We start from the raw sequence: 17380 nt of genomic DNA, 5'->3' as shown, positions 1-17380 counted from the left end.
CTGCGTGTACGCATTACGTTGGTAGTATTGCGTCCGTTCACGAATAGATATTATTTTTAATACCTATCGATGGTAGTGCTGTATCCACGCATTACATCGATAGTATTGCGAACCCGTGGCCGATCTAGATTAGGTATTATTTTTTATTAATGAAGACAATATTAGCGAAACTCAATCGAACATCTGAAACGGAAAAATCAAAAAGGCACTGTCACATTTGGGACTCGAACCCAGGACCTTTGGTTTTCCAGGCCGTGACTCTATCAACTGAGATAATGTGTCCCTATCTGATTCGGTCACATTTACTGTAATATACTTCGACTGAGACTTATCAATAGAGTGGAAGTTACTCCCAGTATCGCCGGTGTAAGACCTCCATTCAGAATTGAAACTTTGCTCCAAGTGGCTTTAGCCGTGTTAAGTGACTATATCTGAATATTCAGGTACTTTCTCACCTTTGTATTCCCCACCTTTCTCTTCCCCATCGCTTCCCCTTCCCCACTTACCTACAGCCTCACAATATACCCCAATTGGGGATGCTATAGTCTCACTGGTTCCAGACTGAAGCAGTAAAAATAAAACATAATCTTGATTTTCTTAACGCATATTTTTATTGGCTGCTATCTTTATGTATGATTGCAGGATTCAACTCGAACTAAATGCGTGAGCAGGTACCTAAGCGATTAATTCAGAAACTTGATCAGGGTGCTTAGGGTGTGAACATCTTGGAATAATTATCGATAATAACATCAAATGGAAAAGTCAAATAAACTCCACAGTAGACAGAATGAGAACACTCATCTTTATATTTTTTTGACTTAGAAATACTGTATCATTAAAAATACATAGAGATATTTATTTTGCACTTGCACATTCTACACTACTACAATATATGGAATCGTGGCTTGTGGTGGGGGGGTGCATATAAATCATGCCTACTTCCATTTGTGCAAATTCAAAAAATATTAATAAAAATTATCTTAAACAAGCCATATTACTATCCAACAATACATGTTTTCCAAGGTTTCCCAGGTCCCCCTCTCACAAAAATTTACGACAAAAATACTCGTACATTAATTACTTCAATTACATAAAGATTTCTTTGATAAAAATAATATTCCACAATTAATTTTAAGCAAAACAATTATTTATAATGGAGGACTAACCGTACCACTAGTTTAAACTACAATAGCACAACATCACTATTTAACGGTATAAATTTTTTTAATAAATTACTCCTAGATATATCTGAGAAAAATTATAACAGTTACAAAAAAAATCAATTTAAAATTCTCTAATACCACCTCATAACTTTTCTTATTGTTTGATATTATTTATTTATTTATTGAAGTGAAACTTCTTTACGCGCGTCATGCAATTTCGAGGACCGGAGTAAAACCGACTCATGACCGAAACGAAAATGCGGGTACCCCCACCACCGATTAAAGTTCATTTGATCTAGTCAAAGTTTTGAAGTAACATATAAATGCTTCTTAGCTCATCCCGACAACTGGCGTTGGTGGTGTAATGGTCAGCATAGTTGCCTTCCAAGCAGTTGATCCGAGTTCGATTCTCGGCCATCGCACATTATTTTTTTGTTTTTAACGCCTTTTTCATTCAATATCTTATTTTTTAGTAGGTCAGAACATTTTTTAAAAGAAAATAATATTGCAAAATAATAAAAACACTTATCTCACTGTGATAAAACATTACTCCGCTAGAGCGCGCTTTGCGTTATTGTGTTGGATTAAAATTATTATCTAATCCGTATATTATGATAATTGTATTACATTTATTTAATTAATTTATTTATTTTGATAATATGTAATAATTTACAGAAAAAAAAATTAAAACTATCTCCCTCTGATAAAATATCCGTTCGCTAGAGCGCACTACGCGATCTTGTGTGGGATTCTATTTCTGTACATTGTACATTATTTTTAAAAATATATTATATTTTGGGTGTGATGTAGGTAACATTATAAAACATAACAAGCTCTCATATTTTCAGAACCTACATAATATAATCAATTTATGCGGCTTTGCTTACAGTTGGTGCTCAGCGTGGTTGGCTTTCAATCAGTTAAGCGAGGTTCGATTCTCGGCTGTGGCATTTTTGAAGTGAAACCTTGTTGAGGTGGGGGAGCCGCTCACGAACGTTCTCTCTCTTCTCTTCTTTCCTCTCTCTCAGACACCAGCGAACTGCGCCACGCCAAGCATCAGCTGAAACTAGAAGTTTCACTTCTGTCTTGCGTAGGCTTGACACACCCACTTTTTTATTTCAGGGAAATCAATAGTTTACAATGTGGTTCATTTATACATGTGTAATTTACCTAACTGAGAAACCAATTACAGATTTCCTCAATATACTATTCTATAATGTATCTAAAAATTTAAACACTATACTTAAATTTATCTAAAAAATATTAAATTTATCGAAGAAAGCAAACACTTTGTGGCTTGACATTATACAAATGAAACACATACTTTGTTTTAAACCACTTTATTTTATTTTTGTTGTTTGTTTTTGGGGTGTTATGCCGTGTTGCGCTAACTCCTTCTTTAGCCGACGTTTCGGACAGCGTTGCAGTGTCCATCATCAGGGCAAATCCGGTAGATCCGAAGCGATACACTGCAACGCTGTCCGAAACGTCGGCTAAAGAAGGAGTTAGCGCAGCACGGCATAACAACCCAAAAACAAACAACAAAAATGCTTTTGGCCGTGAGAATCTAAAAACTTACCACTTTATTTTAATTTATATTTCGTCGACCGGTTTGGATTGAACCCAAATATTGTGTTAAATAAATATAAAGTGGTTTAAAAAGAAGTATTGTTTCCTTTTTTGTAAAAAATATAACGTAATTCAAGAGGGAGATTATTATAACAGGAGATTATTAAAACAGAAGATTATTATAACATAATACTACATAATATATGTCATTACATTTTATGCAGTTTGGTACACGTTTAATACATTTTTAATTGAATTTTATATTTATTTTGGTTACATTGAAGATAGAATCAGAGAGAATGTTATTATACATATGTTGAACATATCGTCGCATTAATTCGTAGACTGCGTAACTCCAAATTTTTCGAAAATACGTTTTTAATGCCATCTGGTGTTAAAATTAGACCCGCATCGACTAGTAAAACTCGAAAATTTAAAAAAAAATTAACCTTTTAGTTAAACACAAATTAGGAAACTGCGTAAAATTATGGTGCCATTTTTACTCGCGAATACTTCGTAACTCCTTAATTCACGGCCGTTGTGGCCAACAATTTCGATGGATTATCAAAGGAATTCTGAGCCTGAGCCAGGCGCTGCTCAATTAAGTGATCGTAGTGATTTGCTCCATTTCGCCTGTAGCCAACATTTTGATCATAACACCTCGTGTGTAGCACTGTTTATTTACATAGACAAAAAAATGACGTCAAATTAAAAACTTTACATTTTAAATTAATACCGAAGCATTAATTAATTGTATTTATTATTTATACAAATAATTTACTTTAAATAGTGTAATACATAAACCGACATTTCATATTTTTAAAACAAACGTATTTAATATGTAAAAAATAAGGTGTTAATTGACTTAACTTTTTTGTTTACGTCAAGTTTGACGTTTTATGCAGTTGAAACTTTAGATTCAAAATCATAACCTATACAAAATGGACAAAGCAAAACGCTCAAAAAATTTCACCCCAAATGAGAAAATGCGACTTGTCGATTTAGTTACCTCGTCGCGGGTCATTTTGTCTAGGTCTACAGGCGGCCCAAATTACGCCACACTGTTGAAATCCAAAGAAACTGCTTGGAACGAAGTGGTTCTCGGTTTTAATAGCAGCAACTCAATTAACCGGTAAGTTACATACTGATTATCTCATATAATAATGTGTTCTTCAAATGCCATTGAAGCTCGATAAAGAAATATGGTTTGGGCACGTAGAATGAACGAACTAAGGAGTGTAAGGAGAGTATATTATTACGCGAATTTGGATGGTGGAAGAAGTCGGGGACGCCCGAGGAAGACACTAGTCCGAATAACAGAAGAGTATGTATGATATATGGTGTGATTGTGGGCGAGGCAAGTGGTTTGACAGACTGTCCTCTCTGCGTAACCTTTCTAGGAAGGGTGCAATGTTTGGTTAATTAGAATTTGTATACATCCCAATTGATTTCTCGTAATATTTTATATATGATTGCAGACCCCTAGCAGCTCTAAAAAAGGCGTGGGACAACTTGAAGCGAGATGCCCGAACACAGAGGGCAAGTGTTCGTTGCCAAATATTTGGAACTGGTGGAGGGCCCAGTCAAGACATAGAAGATCCAGTGCTGCTGAAGGTTGAGGCAGCAATTGGATTAAGTTCCTCCGGGATGGTAAATTCGTAAGTTAAAATATCTTGTTTTTAATTAAATTGGTATTTGGTGATGACTGAACATGTCCACTGAGTCAGCATTAGTACCCGGAGCAATTAGGAATACATTATGTTTACGGTATATGGCAGTAGACCCAGAATTGGCGCACTCAAATAAACCCTCACTTTTAGTACTACCATTACGTAGTGGAATCCAAAAGCTTGTCAATGCATTGTCATTGTAGTTCAACAATAGCTGGAAAGCGCACATTACTTATGACTTGTTCATGTTTTCAGTTGGTTGTTGGTCATTCACTGACCCATAAGGGTTGGGAAATGGAAGGTTAGGTACATTTATAAATTAAACAATCTCTTCTTGCTATACAAATGTCTCATGTATTGCAATAAATGAATCCACGCTACTAGAAAAAGCTTTATTCTCTTTGTGGATGGATTTGGCAGTTAATTTACTGATTTTAAATCTATTTTTGCTGTCATGTCTCTCTAAACTATCGACCAATGAAAATACATGCAGTTTTGTTAGGTTTTGATGAGCAAATATTAAATATTCAGTACTCGACGTAAAATGTCTTACGAGGTTGAATTTTCAGGAAATTAAAAAAAAAAAAACAAAGAAAAAACTGTTTTGTTAATGAAGGTTTTTTGAATCTAAACTCTTAACTGTAACCTTTGATAAAACTACAGAAAAAAACATCATCCACATAAAGATTCAGCATTAAAAAACTAGGCAGAAAGTTACAAGTTTTACATAATAATAGAATAGTTTACAGTTTATAGGAACATAGTATGTATAATTGATCATAACAGTAAGTAGCAACACCAATAAACCGGAGTGACCAATCACAGGCATCCGGAACGTTGGTGTTGGCAGCTCTCTATGCCGTGAAGGAGCGCATCTAGTGGAGTATCCTTGTTCATCAGAGCATTTGGAGTGGGAGTCGTAACCCTCGGCAACAGAGACTCGAAGATGTGGGCAACATGAAAGCAAACCAAAGAAAGATTAAAAAGTACACATAAAAGGCATTATTGACCAATAAACAAGAATCATAAATCATAAAAAAAATAGTTCCCACAGAGCAAAACTAGCAATTAACAGAATATAGAGAGAATTGTAATATAATTTAACGTGACATACATATTTGTATTCTATTTTGAAAGGTTTGATTGCAATGGTCCTGCCGTCCAAGATGATCAACAGGCATCCACCAGCCGGGAGGAAGTAGAGCAGCCGACTCTGGAATCAGTGGAGCCTGCGGAATGGACATTGGTAATTTTTATTTCATTTATCCTAATTCTCAATAATCGCATTGTTCGCATTGGTGTCTCAACTGCTCCCAACTGCCCGGAGTCAGTGCGGTGAGACTGCGGCATCTCCAATTGGGGTGTGTTGTGAAACTGAAGGTATTAGGGAAGGAAGGGGAAGATGGGTAAGTACTTGGGTATTCAAATCTGGTCACCAAGCATGGCTAAAACCATTTCATTCCATGTTTCAATTCTTTAATGGTGGTGTTACAACAAGGTGATACTGAGAGTATCTTCCACTCTGTAATGTACTGCAAATATACTATTTATTATTTTTAATGAACAGTTTGTGGAATAACACAAAGTAATACAAATAAAATTTACTCGCACACGCCAGGATTTGAACAGGCGACCTCCGGATTGCTAGTCGTGAGCCTTACCGCTCGGCCATCAATAACTTGAAATAACTAATCTGCAAAATATTTTAATTTCTTCATTTTCCCATAGATACTTGTGTAAAATGTTATTTTATTACACGGTCTTTTGAAAGGTTTACACATTATTTGTTTTTAAATTACTTGTGGCTGGTTATAAAACTTGACATTCTTCTTATATTTTGTTCAGGATGAAAATCCAGTTTTCACACTTCCTGAAAGTCCAGTGATGCCAGTGGTATCAACTGTTCGACCCGTAGTTCCAAGGAAGGCATTCAAGAGGCGACTGTGCTTGGGAAAATCAACAAAGGACTCGCTCTTTAGTGACCTGCAAAATGTTGCTACCACCCAACTTGCGACGGAAAGAGTGTTATTAGAGACCCAGACTGAAAACTTTCAAATGCAAAAGGTCCAGTCTAATGTATAAAAACAGTTTATTATAAACAAGTTCTGCTTTGTAATTATTATTATGCGTTACAGCTGTTTCGCCCTCTGAAGGCATTATCAAACTGTTTTTATACATTAGATAACAAATTATTGAATATATAAAATAAATAAAAATTGAAATGGAGTTCTACAAAATTAACTAATAACAATAAACAGGTCCAGTCCCTTTTGCAATGCGACCTCCTGAGTATGCAGACTGCCCACTTGAAACTCCAACTGGAAATGCTCGATGCGGCGAGGGTCTCAAAAGAAGCCCAATCGGATATACAACTGCAAATCCTTAGTGATGCCAGGAAGCAGAAGGTTGCAGAGGCAGCCCGAGCAGAAATCCGATGGGAAATCCAACTGGATATATTGAAGTTGGAGAGGAGAGCTCAGGAGGCAATTACAAAGAAATTAGAAAGTGGTAATTGTTAATATTATAATGCTTGTACATACATATTATTTGCAATAACGTCTCTATTTAAATGGGCGATGTTGTTCCCTGCATTGTTCCTGAATGCCACATTGTTGGGTTCATCACCAACACCGTGGATCCAATCTTGTGGATATTCCTCCCCACGATTGATGCATATGTTGTGAAGAACTCCACATGCAACTATAACTGCCATCGTGGTGTCGATGTTTAGTCGTAGGCCATTGGATAAGACCGGAAATCGTCTTTTCCACAATCCATATTGTCTTTCTACCACGTTCCTTGTTTTTATATGTTTTGTGTTGTAGTTGTTCTGGTTGGGTGTTTCCGGATTTCGATATGGTGTCAGCAGATATGTCTAAAATATGAAATAAAACATACATTTGTAATAATGTTATACTGTTTTCTTTTGCAGAATGTCCTTAAAATCAAGTAAATCCACGTTCGGCTGGAGCACTCGAGAATGGTGCACGCGCTAAGTATTCCCGCACTAAAGGATTTTTTTCTTGTTTTTTTTATTATTTCCTATATTTTCATAATGTGCGTATATATGTATGTCACAATTTTCTTAAGTTATTTTCAGTTGTTTCCAATATTCTCATAACGTGCATATATATGTATGTCACAGTAAACAATATTAAATTCTCCCTATATTCTATTAATTGCTAGTTTTGCTTTGTGGGAACTATTTTCTTTATGATTTATGATTCTTGTTTATTGGTCATCGTTCATTAGCTTCGCAGACCAATATCAATAATAATGCCTTTTATGTGTACTTTTTAATCTTTCTTTGGTTTGCTTTCATGTTGCCCACATCTTCGAGTCTCTGTTGCCGAGGGTTACGACTCCCACTCCAAATGCTCTGATGAACAAGGATACTCCACTAGATGCGCTCCTTCACGGCATAGAGAGCTGCCAACACCAACGTTCCGGATGCCTGTGATTGGTCACTCCGGTTTATTGGTGTTGCTACTTACTGTTATGATCAATTATACATACTATGTTCCTATAAACTGTAAACTATTCTATTATTATGTAAAACTTGTAACTTTCTGCCTAGTTTTTTAATGCTGAATCTTTATGTGGATGATGTTTTTTTCTGTAGTTTTATCAAAGGTTACAGTTAAGAGTTTAGATTCAAAAAACCTTCATTAACAAAACAGTTTTTTCTTTGTTTTTTTTTTTTTAATTTCCTGAAAATTCAACCTCGTAAGACATTTTACGTCGAGTACTGAATATTTAATATTTGCTCATCAAAACCTAACAAAACTGCATGTATTTTCATTGGTCGATAGTTTAGAGAGACATGACAGCAAAAATAGATTTAAAATCAGTAAATTAACTGCCAAATCCATCCACAAAGAGAATAAAGCTTTTTCTAGTAGCGTGGATTCATTTATTGCAATATATGAGACATTTGTATAGCAAGAAGAGATTGTTTAATTTATAAATGTACCTAACCTTCCATTTTCCAACCCTTATGGGTCAGTGAATGACCAACAACCAACTGAAAACATGACAAATGACTCTCCGAATAAGCTAATGGGAGAAGAGTTTGGAACGTTAAGAGAGTTAGAGCGAAGCATGTCAGTCCACCATTAATCGAGTTATCTGCATTTATCCCTTCTTTCAATATCTCTACAACCTTGTCAATTCTCATAAACATGCTTCCCAAATACACTCTCATTTACCTATTAAATATAAAGTACCCATTAATCATACACATTCATTTTAAAGTTAAGTTATAAAAAAGGTATTTGAATATTTAAACAATAAATATACTTTTAATGGATATCCACTATCTCCAAGAAGTGCTCCATTTGGGTACTGCCCTGTCTCGAACATTGCTCTGGCTCGGCAGCCTTGAAAAATAAGGGAGTCATGTGTAGATCCTGGCCATCTTGCTACAATGTCTCTTATTCTCATTCTGGCATCTGAAATGGTCTGCACGTTAATGGAAAAGTAGCCCTTCCTATTTCTGAACGTTTCAGCTTCTGGTCCACCTTTCGGAGAAATCAGATGGTCAACACAATACTTAATTGGTACAGTACAGAAAAACATGCAGACAAAACTAAAACACATGCTTGTCTGGCACTTACCCACGGATTGAATTTTGACATGAGTGCAATCAATTGCACCTATTACGTTGGGGAATCCGGCTATTTCGTGGAACTCCCTTTTTACTACTTCCACCTCTTCCCCTATTGGTAATTTAATGTGGACAGGCCTTAAACTTGCCAAGGCACGAGAAACATTTTTTACGATTTTGCTGGTCGTAGATGGGGAAATTTTAAAAAAGTCTCCATTTGTAATGTGGAAACTTCCAGTTGCGTAGAAACGCAAAGCAACAAGCAATTGATTGCATGGTAAAACTGGGCAGTTTCTAAAAAAGAAATAAACAAAGCATGATAACATTAGATAAAAGGTTTTCAGACCTGATAAGTGCTAAATATATTCAATGACACTCGAATAAGTCAAAATTTTACCTTTCGCTTGCGTAAGTCAAGTTATCCTCTATTTGGCTCAAAACGTATAAAAAACACGTTTTAGTCATCCTAAAACGGCTATAAAAGTCTGCATCATTTAATATATGTATAAAATTTATATCGCCGTCTTGTCGCCGCCTATATAATCCAATATTATTATCAAGCATATCGGCCCATTCCACCGCATCTACTATATTCAAAATGTTCATAATTCGAATTAAAAAACCGACAAGAGCGTGAACTGATGACAGATGACAGCGATGACAGCTCGATTGCTTTCGCGTATTTCGCTCTGTTGTCAGTTTTTATAAGTAGGTCTTCCTCAAGCGTCTTTAATCCACGAGGTTAGCTTCCTTAAATTTGAGTGGTGTGGCGATCAAGAGCTTTGGGCAAAACAGATTTGGGCATTTCAGCAGGGTTGAGTCGAGTATTCGGCTCAAATTAGATTGGCCACAACGGCCGTCAGTATTGGCCGGTGAGCCGTGCACGCTTGTTGTGTTTTTGACTGAGGAAATTTATTTACGGTGTAATAGTTTTACCGTGAAATTAACTGAGATAAGTTGATTAATCAATTTTGAACATTTTATAACCTTAATTTTAATTGTGAAGTCACGAATAGTGTTTTGTATCTGTAGTCTAAACTGACGTCTTCTGCACAGTGTGACGCTCTGCCGTAGCTCTCTTGTTTTATGTGCCTCTGCGGTTTCGTAAATACCTAATAGGTCCTTGTTCTGTGATTATCTCTTCTTCAAGGTCACCATCTCTTTGCAAGTGGATCTCCTCCTGATGCCTATCCGGATCCGGTTCTTCACTGTCCTCTTCAAACAAACCCAAAATATTTACGGTGGAACGTGCGGCAATTCCATCTCGTCTCTCCTCAGACACAGTCCGTTCTCTGTCAGGCATCTTCCGCGGGTCAAGCACATGTCTTGGTATGCCATCTACTTCGATGTTGTTGACTGAAGTAAGTCCTGTCACCCTTCCATGCACGATGTGCATCTCCCATCTACTGGTTTAACCGCAAGAAGATCGCCCACTTAGAGCTCAGTCAATACTTCCTCATCTATATTCACTTGCGCAGAAGGGTGTCTCCACGAGTGTGAAGTGTGAACTATACTAGACAGCGCAATACCTCGATCATCCTGACTTTTTGCAGCCAAAGATTGTACCGAAACACTGCCTGCAGGGGATCGCTTCCACTTCTGGCTGCAGTTCTCTTTATTGTTTGATGATGTCGTTCAACTATACCGTTTCCAGCTGGTCGGTATGCCACGCAAAATCTTTGACGAACATTCCATCTCTTACACTTATCTGTAACACTGTAGGAACAAAATGCAGTACCATTGTCCATGAGAACTACTTTGGGCGGGCCTCTTTCCCGAAACACTTTTTCCAAATGTCTGATAATCGAAGCTGCATTATCTGACTCGATTTCCCGCCACACGGCAAATCTACTTGGACCGCAATCGATAAATGTGAGTAAACATTTCCTACCGAAATGAGTAACATCAACTGCCAAGCGACTCCAGGTTGTCACAACATTAAGATTACCCGCTTTATGGGATGATGGTGGAGGGTCAATTGTCCTGCATTGTACGCAGGAACGCACGCATCTATCGACGTCCTTTCTTCTCGCCTCGGGATCGACCAGCCGGGCAAGATGAAGCGTTCACTTTACTCCAAAGTGATGCTGAGCATGAAGAGTTTCTACGCTTAAAGCACATGTTTGCTCACCAGTTCCACTTTCAAGTCTCTCCCACCTATCTTCACACTCTGAGGAGTCTCTTTCACAACGTTTCCTGTCATGGCTACTCTTTGCCCGGGTCTTGCAAACCCTAGTAAGTACATCAGTTTTATTTCTACAGGACAACAAGGGTGATCGACAATGTCAGATCAAATTCTTCTACAATCTCCTTCATCAACTCCAAGCGTCAGGGCAAATCCGGTAGATCCGAAGCGATACACTGCAACGCTGTCCGAAACGTCGGCTAAAGAAGGAGTTAGCGCAGCACGGCATAACACCCCAAAAACAAACAACAAAAATGCTTTTGGCCGTGAGAATCTAAAAACTTACCACTTTATTTTAATTTATATTTCGTCGACCGGTTTGGATTGAACCCAAATATTGTGTTAAATAAATATAAAGTGGTTTAAAAAGAAGTATTGTTTCCTTTTTTGTAAAAAATATAACGTAATTCAAGAGGGAGATTATTATAACAGGAGATTATTAAAACAGAAGATTATTATAACATAATACTACATAATATATGTCATTACATTTTATGCAGTTTGGTACACGTTTAATACATTTTTAATTGAATTTTATATTTATTTTGGTTACATTGAAGATAGAATCAGAGAGAATGTTATTATACATATGTTGAACATATCGTCGCATTAATTCGTAGACTGCGTAACTCCAAATTTTTCGAAAATACGTTTTTAATGCCATCTGGTGTTAAAATTAGACCCGCATCGACTAGTAAAACTCGAAAATTTAAAAAAAAATTAACCTTTTAGTTAAACACAAATTAGGAAACTGCGTAAAATTATGGTGCCATTTTTACTCGCGAATACTTCGTAACTCCTTAATTCAGTATTGGCCGGTGAGCCGTGCACGCTTGTTGTGTTTTTGACTGAGGAAATTTATTTACGGTGTAATAGTTTTACCGTGAAATTAACTGAGATAAGTTGATTAATCAATTTTGAACATTTTATAACCTTAATTTTAATTGTGAAGTCACGAATAGTGTTTTGTATCTGTAGTCTAAACTGACGTCTTCTGCACCGTGTGACGCTCTGCCGTAGCTCTCTTGTTTTATGTGCCTCTGCGGTTTCGTAAATACCTAATAGGTCCTTGTTCTGTGATTATCTCTTCTTCAAGGTCACCATCTCTTTGCAAGTGGATCTCCTCCTGATGCCTATCCGGATCCGGTTCTTCACTGTCCTCTTCAAACAAACCCAAAATATTTACGGTGGAACGTGCGGCAATTCCATCTCGTCTCTCCTCAGACACAGTCCGTTCTCTGTCAGGCATCTTCCGCGGGTCAAGCACATGTCTTGGTATGCCATCTACTTCGATGTTGTTGACTGAAGTAAGTCCTGTCACCCTTCCATGCACGATGTGCATCTCCCATCTACTGGTTTAACCGCAAGAAGATCGCCCACTTAGAGCTCAGTCAATACTTCCTCTTCTATATTCACTTGCGCAGAAGGGTGTCTCCACGAGTGTGAAGTGTGAACTATACTAGACAGCGCAATACCTCGATCATCCTGACTTTTTGCAGCCAAAGATTGTACCGAAACACTGCCTGCAGGGGATCGCTTCCACTTCTGGCTGCAGTTCTCTTTATTGTTTGATGATGTCGTTCAACTATACCGTTTCCAGCTGGTCGGTATGCCACGCAAAATCTTTGACGAACATTCCATCTCTTACACTTATCTGTAACACTGTAGGAACAAAATGCAGTACCATTGTCCATGAGAACTACTTTGGGCGGGCCTCTTTCCCGAAACACTTTTTCCAAATGTCTGATAATCGAAGCTGCATTATCTGACTCGATTTCCCGCCACACGGCAAATCTACTTGGACCGCAATCGATAAATGTGAGTAAACATTTCCTACCGAAATGAGTAACATCAACTGCCAAGCGACTCCAGGTTGTCACAACATTAAGATTACCCGCTTCATGGGATGATGGTGGAGGGTCAATTGTCCTGCATTGTACGCAGGAACGCACGCATCTATCGACGTCCTTTCTTCTCGCCTCGGGATCGACCAGCCGGGCAAGATGAAGCGTTCACTTTACTCCAAAGTGATGCTGAGCATGAAGAGTTTCTACGCTTAAAGCACATGTTTGCTCACCAGTTCCACTTTCAAGTCTCTCCCACCTATCTTCACACTCTGAGGAGTCTCTTTCACAACGTTTCCTGTCATGGCTACTCTTTGCCCGGGTCTTGCAAACCCTAGTAAGTACATCAGTTTTATTTCTACAGGACAACAAGGGTGATCGACAATGTCAGATCAAATTCTTCTACAATCTCCTTCATCAACTCCAAGCGTCACTTAACGATCATCTCTGACACGACTACTCCCGGTCAGTGTAGATCTCACCCAGCACAAAACCGTCGCCGAATCTGTAATGATCTCCAGAGTTTGAAGATTTCACTTGAGAGTCAGATTTAATCCCTTAAGGAAGGAAAAGTACCAGCATTTACAAGACTTAAAACAGACATTAGAAAAGGATTACCACTCCTTTAACGATAACCTTCCGCATCATTAAAATCATTAAAATGCATCTTAATAGACTGCCTCGACATACACATACATTGTTGTGTTATATTTTGTAAATGTAAAATTCCTATCTCCCAACTGTTCGCAGAAAAGTATGTATCTTTTGTAAAATGCGTATCTCCATTCTCGGTTTTTACGTAAACTTCCTAACTCCGATTTGAAATGGAAAGCCTTAACTTACAAAAGTTTAATGATTGAAAATAAATTTCCAAATATATTATATGTTCGAAACATAAATAAAAAGAATAAGCCATCTTTCATTTTTTTTCACTACGAGGTTTTTTGTGCCTCCTGTAAAATTTTACATTTGGGAGTTACGCATTCTACGAATTAATGCGACGATATTCTTCTAAGACAAGAATTTTTATTTGAAATGGTTTTACAGTGTTTTTCTTTAAATAGATTACATGAGCGTGTGTGCCGTGTAGGTACTTTTCAATTCTGTTTGATAAACTCCACATATTATGTTTCTGCTTATCATTCCTAGGTATTATTTATAAATTACCTGTTTTTATTACTTTTATTGTATTTTCTTGTAAGGTTATTTATAGTTTTTGTAATAATATTTGCAATATAAATATATGTAAAAATATATAGTTGTCTTTTCCTAAGCACAAGCATCTGATTTATCAGAAAAGTGATTGAAATATTATGTTGTAAATATTGTAACACTAAAGATGTTAAGAAATATAAATAAAAATATTTTTATTTTTAATATAATGATAAAAATAAGTTTAGCTCATTAATTAAAATATTACAATTTGAGGTTGAACTAATTAACCCATTTACGCCTGCCGTGCCCAAACGAGGACGCCTTCAAATCTACCCACCATTTTGTTATTAATGTGGTAAGTTTTGCTAACAGTGCATTATTGTCGAGTTAATTGATGTGTCTTACATTTTATATCAAACATTTTGGATAACACCATTTATAAAAAGTATTTTAGTGTCATAAATAAAGTGAATCTCAGAGTCGCGGTGATTACCAAATGTAAGTATTTTTTTATATGTTTACGTTCGTAAATTTTTAATTTTTCTACATAATCTTATTGAACACTTTGTTTACTTTGGAATAAAAATTTGATAAGTTAAAATATATAATTTACTGAACTGTGAACTACTTTTTTTGTTGGTGTCCCCAAATAGGGACAGTGGGCACATAAAGAGTAAAATATTCTTTTTTTACAGAGTTTTGACTGCACATAAATATGTCAAAACGGCAATTTGAAGTAAACGATAACTATCATGGACTCCAGAAGATGATGCCTATTGATGCTATTATGGCAGAAGAGGACTCAGATGATTTGATATCGTTGCTCTTCCCCCAGAAACAAGTATCCTCACTGACGAAGAAGAAGGCGATGAAGACAATATTATTACCAATGACATGCCAAGAGATATTCCTGGAAATATCGAAGTTTTTGTAAACAGAAACGAAGAAGATTGGGACAGTTCTGATGAAGAGCCTTTGTCGAATTCCGCTAGAAGGCAACGATGCAATGTTGGGCCCCGTTGGCGTAAATGCGAGCCTAGCTACGATCACATGCCTTTTGATGAGAATAATGTACAACAACGATGCAAAAACCTAATTACTGATCTCAAAGGTAAAAATCCTGTTTCAATTTTCGAGAAGATTTTTGATCAGGAAGTAATCGATATGATTCTTCAATATTCTGATTTGTATGCATCACAAAACAATAAACATGATATCAATATTACCGTTGGTGAGTTGAAAACATTTTTGGGCATTCTATCTCTATCTGGTTATCACACTTTGCCTCGCGAACGTCTATTTTGGTCTTTAGACGAGGACTGTAATGTACCTGTTGTTTCTAAGGCAATGACGAGAAACAGATTTTTAGATATCAAAAAGTACCAACATTTTTGTGATAATACTGTAGCTGCTGAAACATCAGATAAAATGTTCAAGATGCGAACCCTTGCTGAGGTTCTCATGAAGAAATTTATGCAATGGGGAGTGTTTCACACAAATCTGTCAATAGATGAATCCATGGTGAAATATTTTGGACGTCATCCGTCGAAACAATTTATTCGAGGTAAGCCTGTACGCTTCGGTTATAAAACTTGGATGCTCGCTAGTGCTGATGGCTACTGCTACAATTTTGATATTTATTGCGGCAAGTCGCAAATACCCACCAATGAGCCGTTGAGTACACGAGTTGTGAAAAACCTGTTGAACAAGCTAAACACAGATCCTAGAGACCATGTTGTGTTCTTCGATATTTTTTTCACTAGCTATGCATTGCTGCGGGATTTATGGGAATCTGGCTACAGGAACTGTACGTGAGGGTAGGACCTGCAAATTTCCTCTCACACCCATCAAGGAGATGAAAAAAAAAAGTCATGCTGACTTTGACGACCGGTTCAACACGGTCAATAAAATATTGTTTGTTCGCTGGCTGGATAACAGCGTTTGTACAATGGGAACAAACTACGATAATTTTCTTCCGAGCTCAATCGAAAAGAAGAAAATCGATGAAAATATTCCTCAAGTATTTATGAATTACAACAGAGGCATGGACGGTGTCGATCAAGCCGATCAGTCGATTTCAACGTATCGAACTTCAATACGAGGCAAGAAGTGGTGGTGGGTGTTATTTACATACATGTTCGATCTACACATACTTAGTAACGACGTGAAGATGGACCAGCTACAATTTCACCCATCAGCCTCTGTAGTGCTCAATTAACAGTTTGATGGTTTTGGCCACTTTCCGGAGAAGTTGAAAAAACAGTTGCGATGCACTATTTGCCATAGTAAGGCACGTGAGGAGTGCAAAAAATGCAAAAAAACTTTGTGTATTGAAAAACCATCCTTCGAGAAATACCATACTGAATGTGCCCAGTGTCCCCATTTGAGCACGGCACTTTTTTTTCTAGTAAATAAAAAAAAATTAAATATATTTTTTTTATTTTTGTTAAAAAACTCTATTTCCTACTACATAAAATGAATTTATTCTTTTTTCTACGATTACTTTAGTCTTGGGCGTAAATGGGTTAAGTTAAATATAAAAACAAATATTATTATATTGAATACGTAACAACGGAAGTGCTGCGTCGGTGGTATTGTATCCTCGTGACTGATCACGAGGAGATATTATTTTGTATACATAACGACGGCCGTGCTGCGTCCACGCATTACGTCGATAGTATTGCGTCCCCATGGCCGTTAGCGAATTTGTACATTTTTATGTATTGTTTGAACCCTTGGTGAAGCAAAACGCTAGATTTGGCAACATTTAGTTCATTTACAACGATGCCACGTAGCACTCAGAACTAAACTAAATCACCCTGCGCGGGTGGACATTTTTGTAAGATGGATTACAGTAGACGGTAAATTGACGTCCCGACCTAAAAAGGTCCGACCGCCCTCTGCAATGGAGCGAACTGGCGCGTTATGAAATGATACATTTTTACTAAGGATATCGTTGTAAAAAAATTGTCACACGACTGCGCCCAGTAGGTACGTTTGTATACAAGATGCAACAAGATATTCATTCAAACTTCTCACTATCAATAGACATTTTGTTGTCAGGTCTGGTGTGTTTCTGGATGCCAAAAAAATAAAACATATATGTATATATATTTTTTTATATACCGCACAAGAGTCTCAACCGCTCCCGTCTGGAACAGCGAGACTGTGGCATCCCCAATCTGAGT

At 37.1% G+C, this 17380-nt stretch overlaps 1 protein-coding gene across 3 annotated transcripts; it reads left to right on the top strand.

Moving 5' to 3' along the window:
- Nucleotides 1–3426: 3426 nt before the first annotated feature.
- LOC149424809 (uncharacterized) lies at nucleotides 3427–8353 on the top strand. 3 transcript variants are annotated; one of them, XM_089647100.1, is made up of 7 exons: nucleotides 3428–3864; nucleotides 4211–4390; nucleotides 5540–5648; nucleotides 5692–5808; nucleotides 6248–6466; nucleotides 6661–6910; nucleotides 7335–8353. In XM_089647100.1, the coding sequence occupies exons 1-7, from the start codon at nucleotides 3674–3676 to the stop codon at nucleotides 7343–7345; spliced, it is 1077 nt and encodes a 358-aa protein (XP_089503226.1). In that variant the 5' UTR covers nucleotides 3428–3673; the 3' UTR covers nucleotides 7346–8353. The 3 variants fall into 3 exon arrangements, with proteins under 3 accessions (XP_089503234.1, XP_089503226.1, XP_089503242.1); XM_089647108.1 differs by lacking the exon at nucleotides 7335–8353 and having other exon boundaries at nucleotides 3427–3864; nucleotides 5692–5763; nucleotides 6661–6921; XM_089647116.1 differs by lacking the exons at nucleotides 5692–5808; nucleotides 7335–8353 and having other exon boundaries at nucleotides 3432–3864; nucleotides 6661–6921.
- Nucleotides 8354–17380: the final 9027 nt, after the last annotated feature.

The sequence above is a fragment of the Hesperophylax consimilis genome, chromosome 3 (assembly GCF_061612785.1).
Source record: "Hesperophylax consimilis isolate HC1 chromosome 3, BYU_Hcon_1.0, whole genome shotgun sequence".
NCBI classification, from domain to species: Eukaryota; Metazoa; Arthropoda; class Insecta; order Trichoptera; family Limnephilidae; genus Hesperophylax; species Hesperophylax consimilis.
The sequence above is the reverse complement of the archived record's forward strand: the minus strand, read 5'-3'. Positions and strand labels throughout refer to the sequence as shown.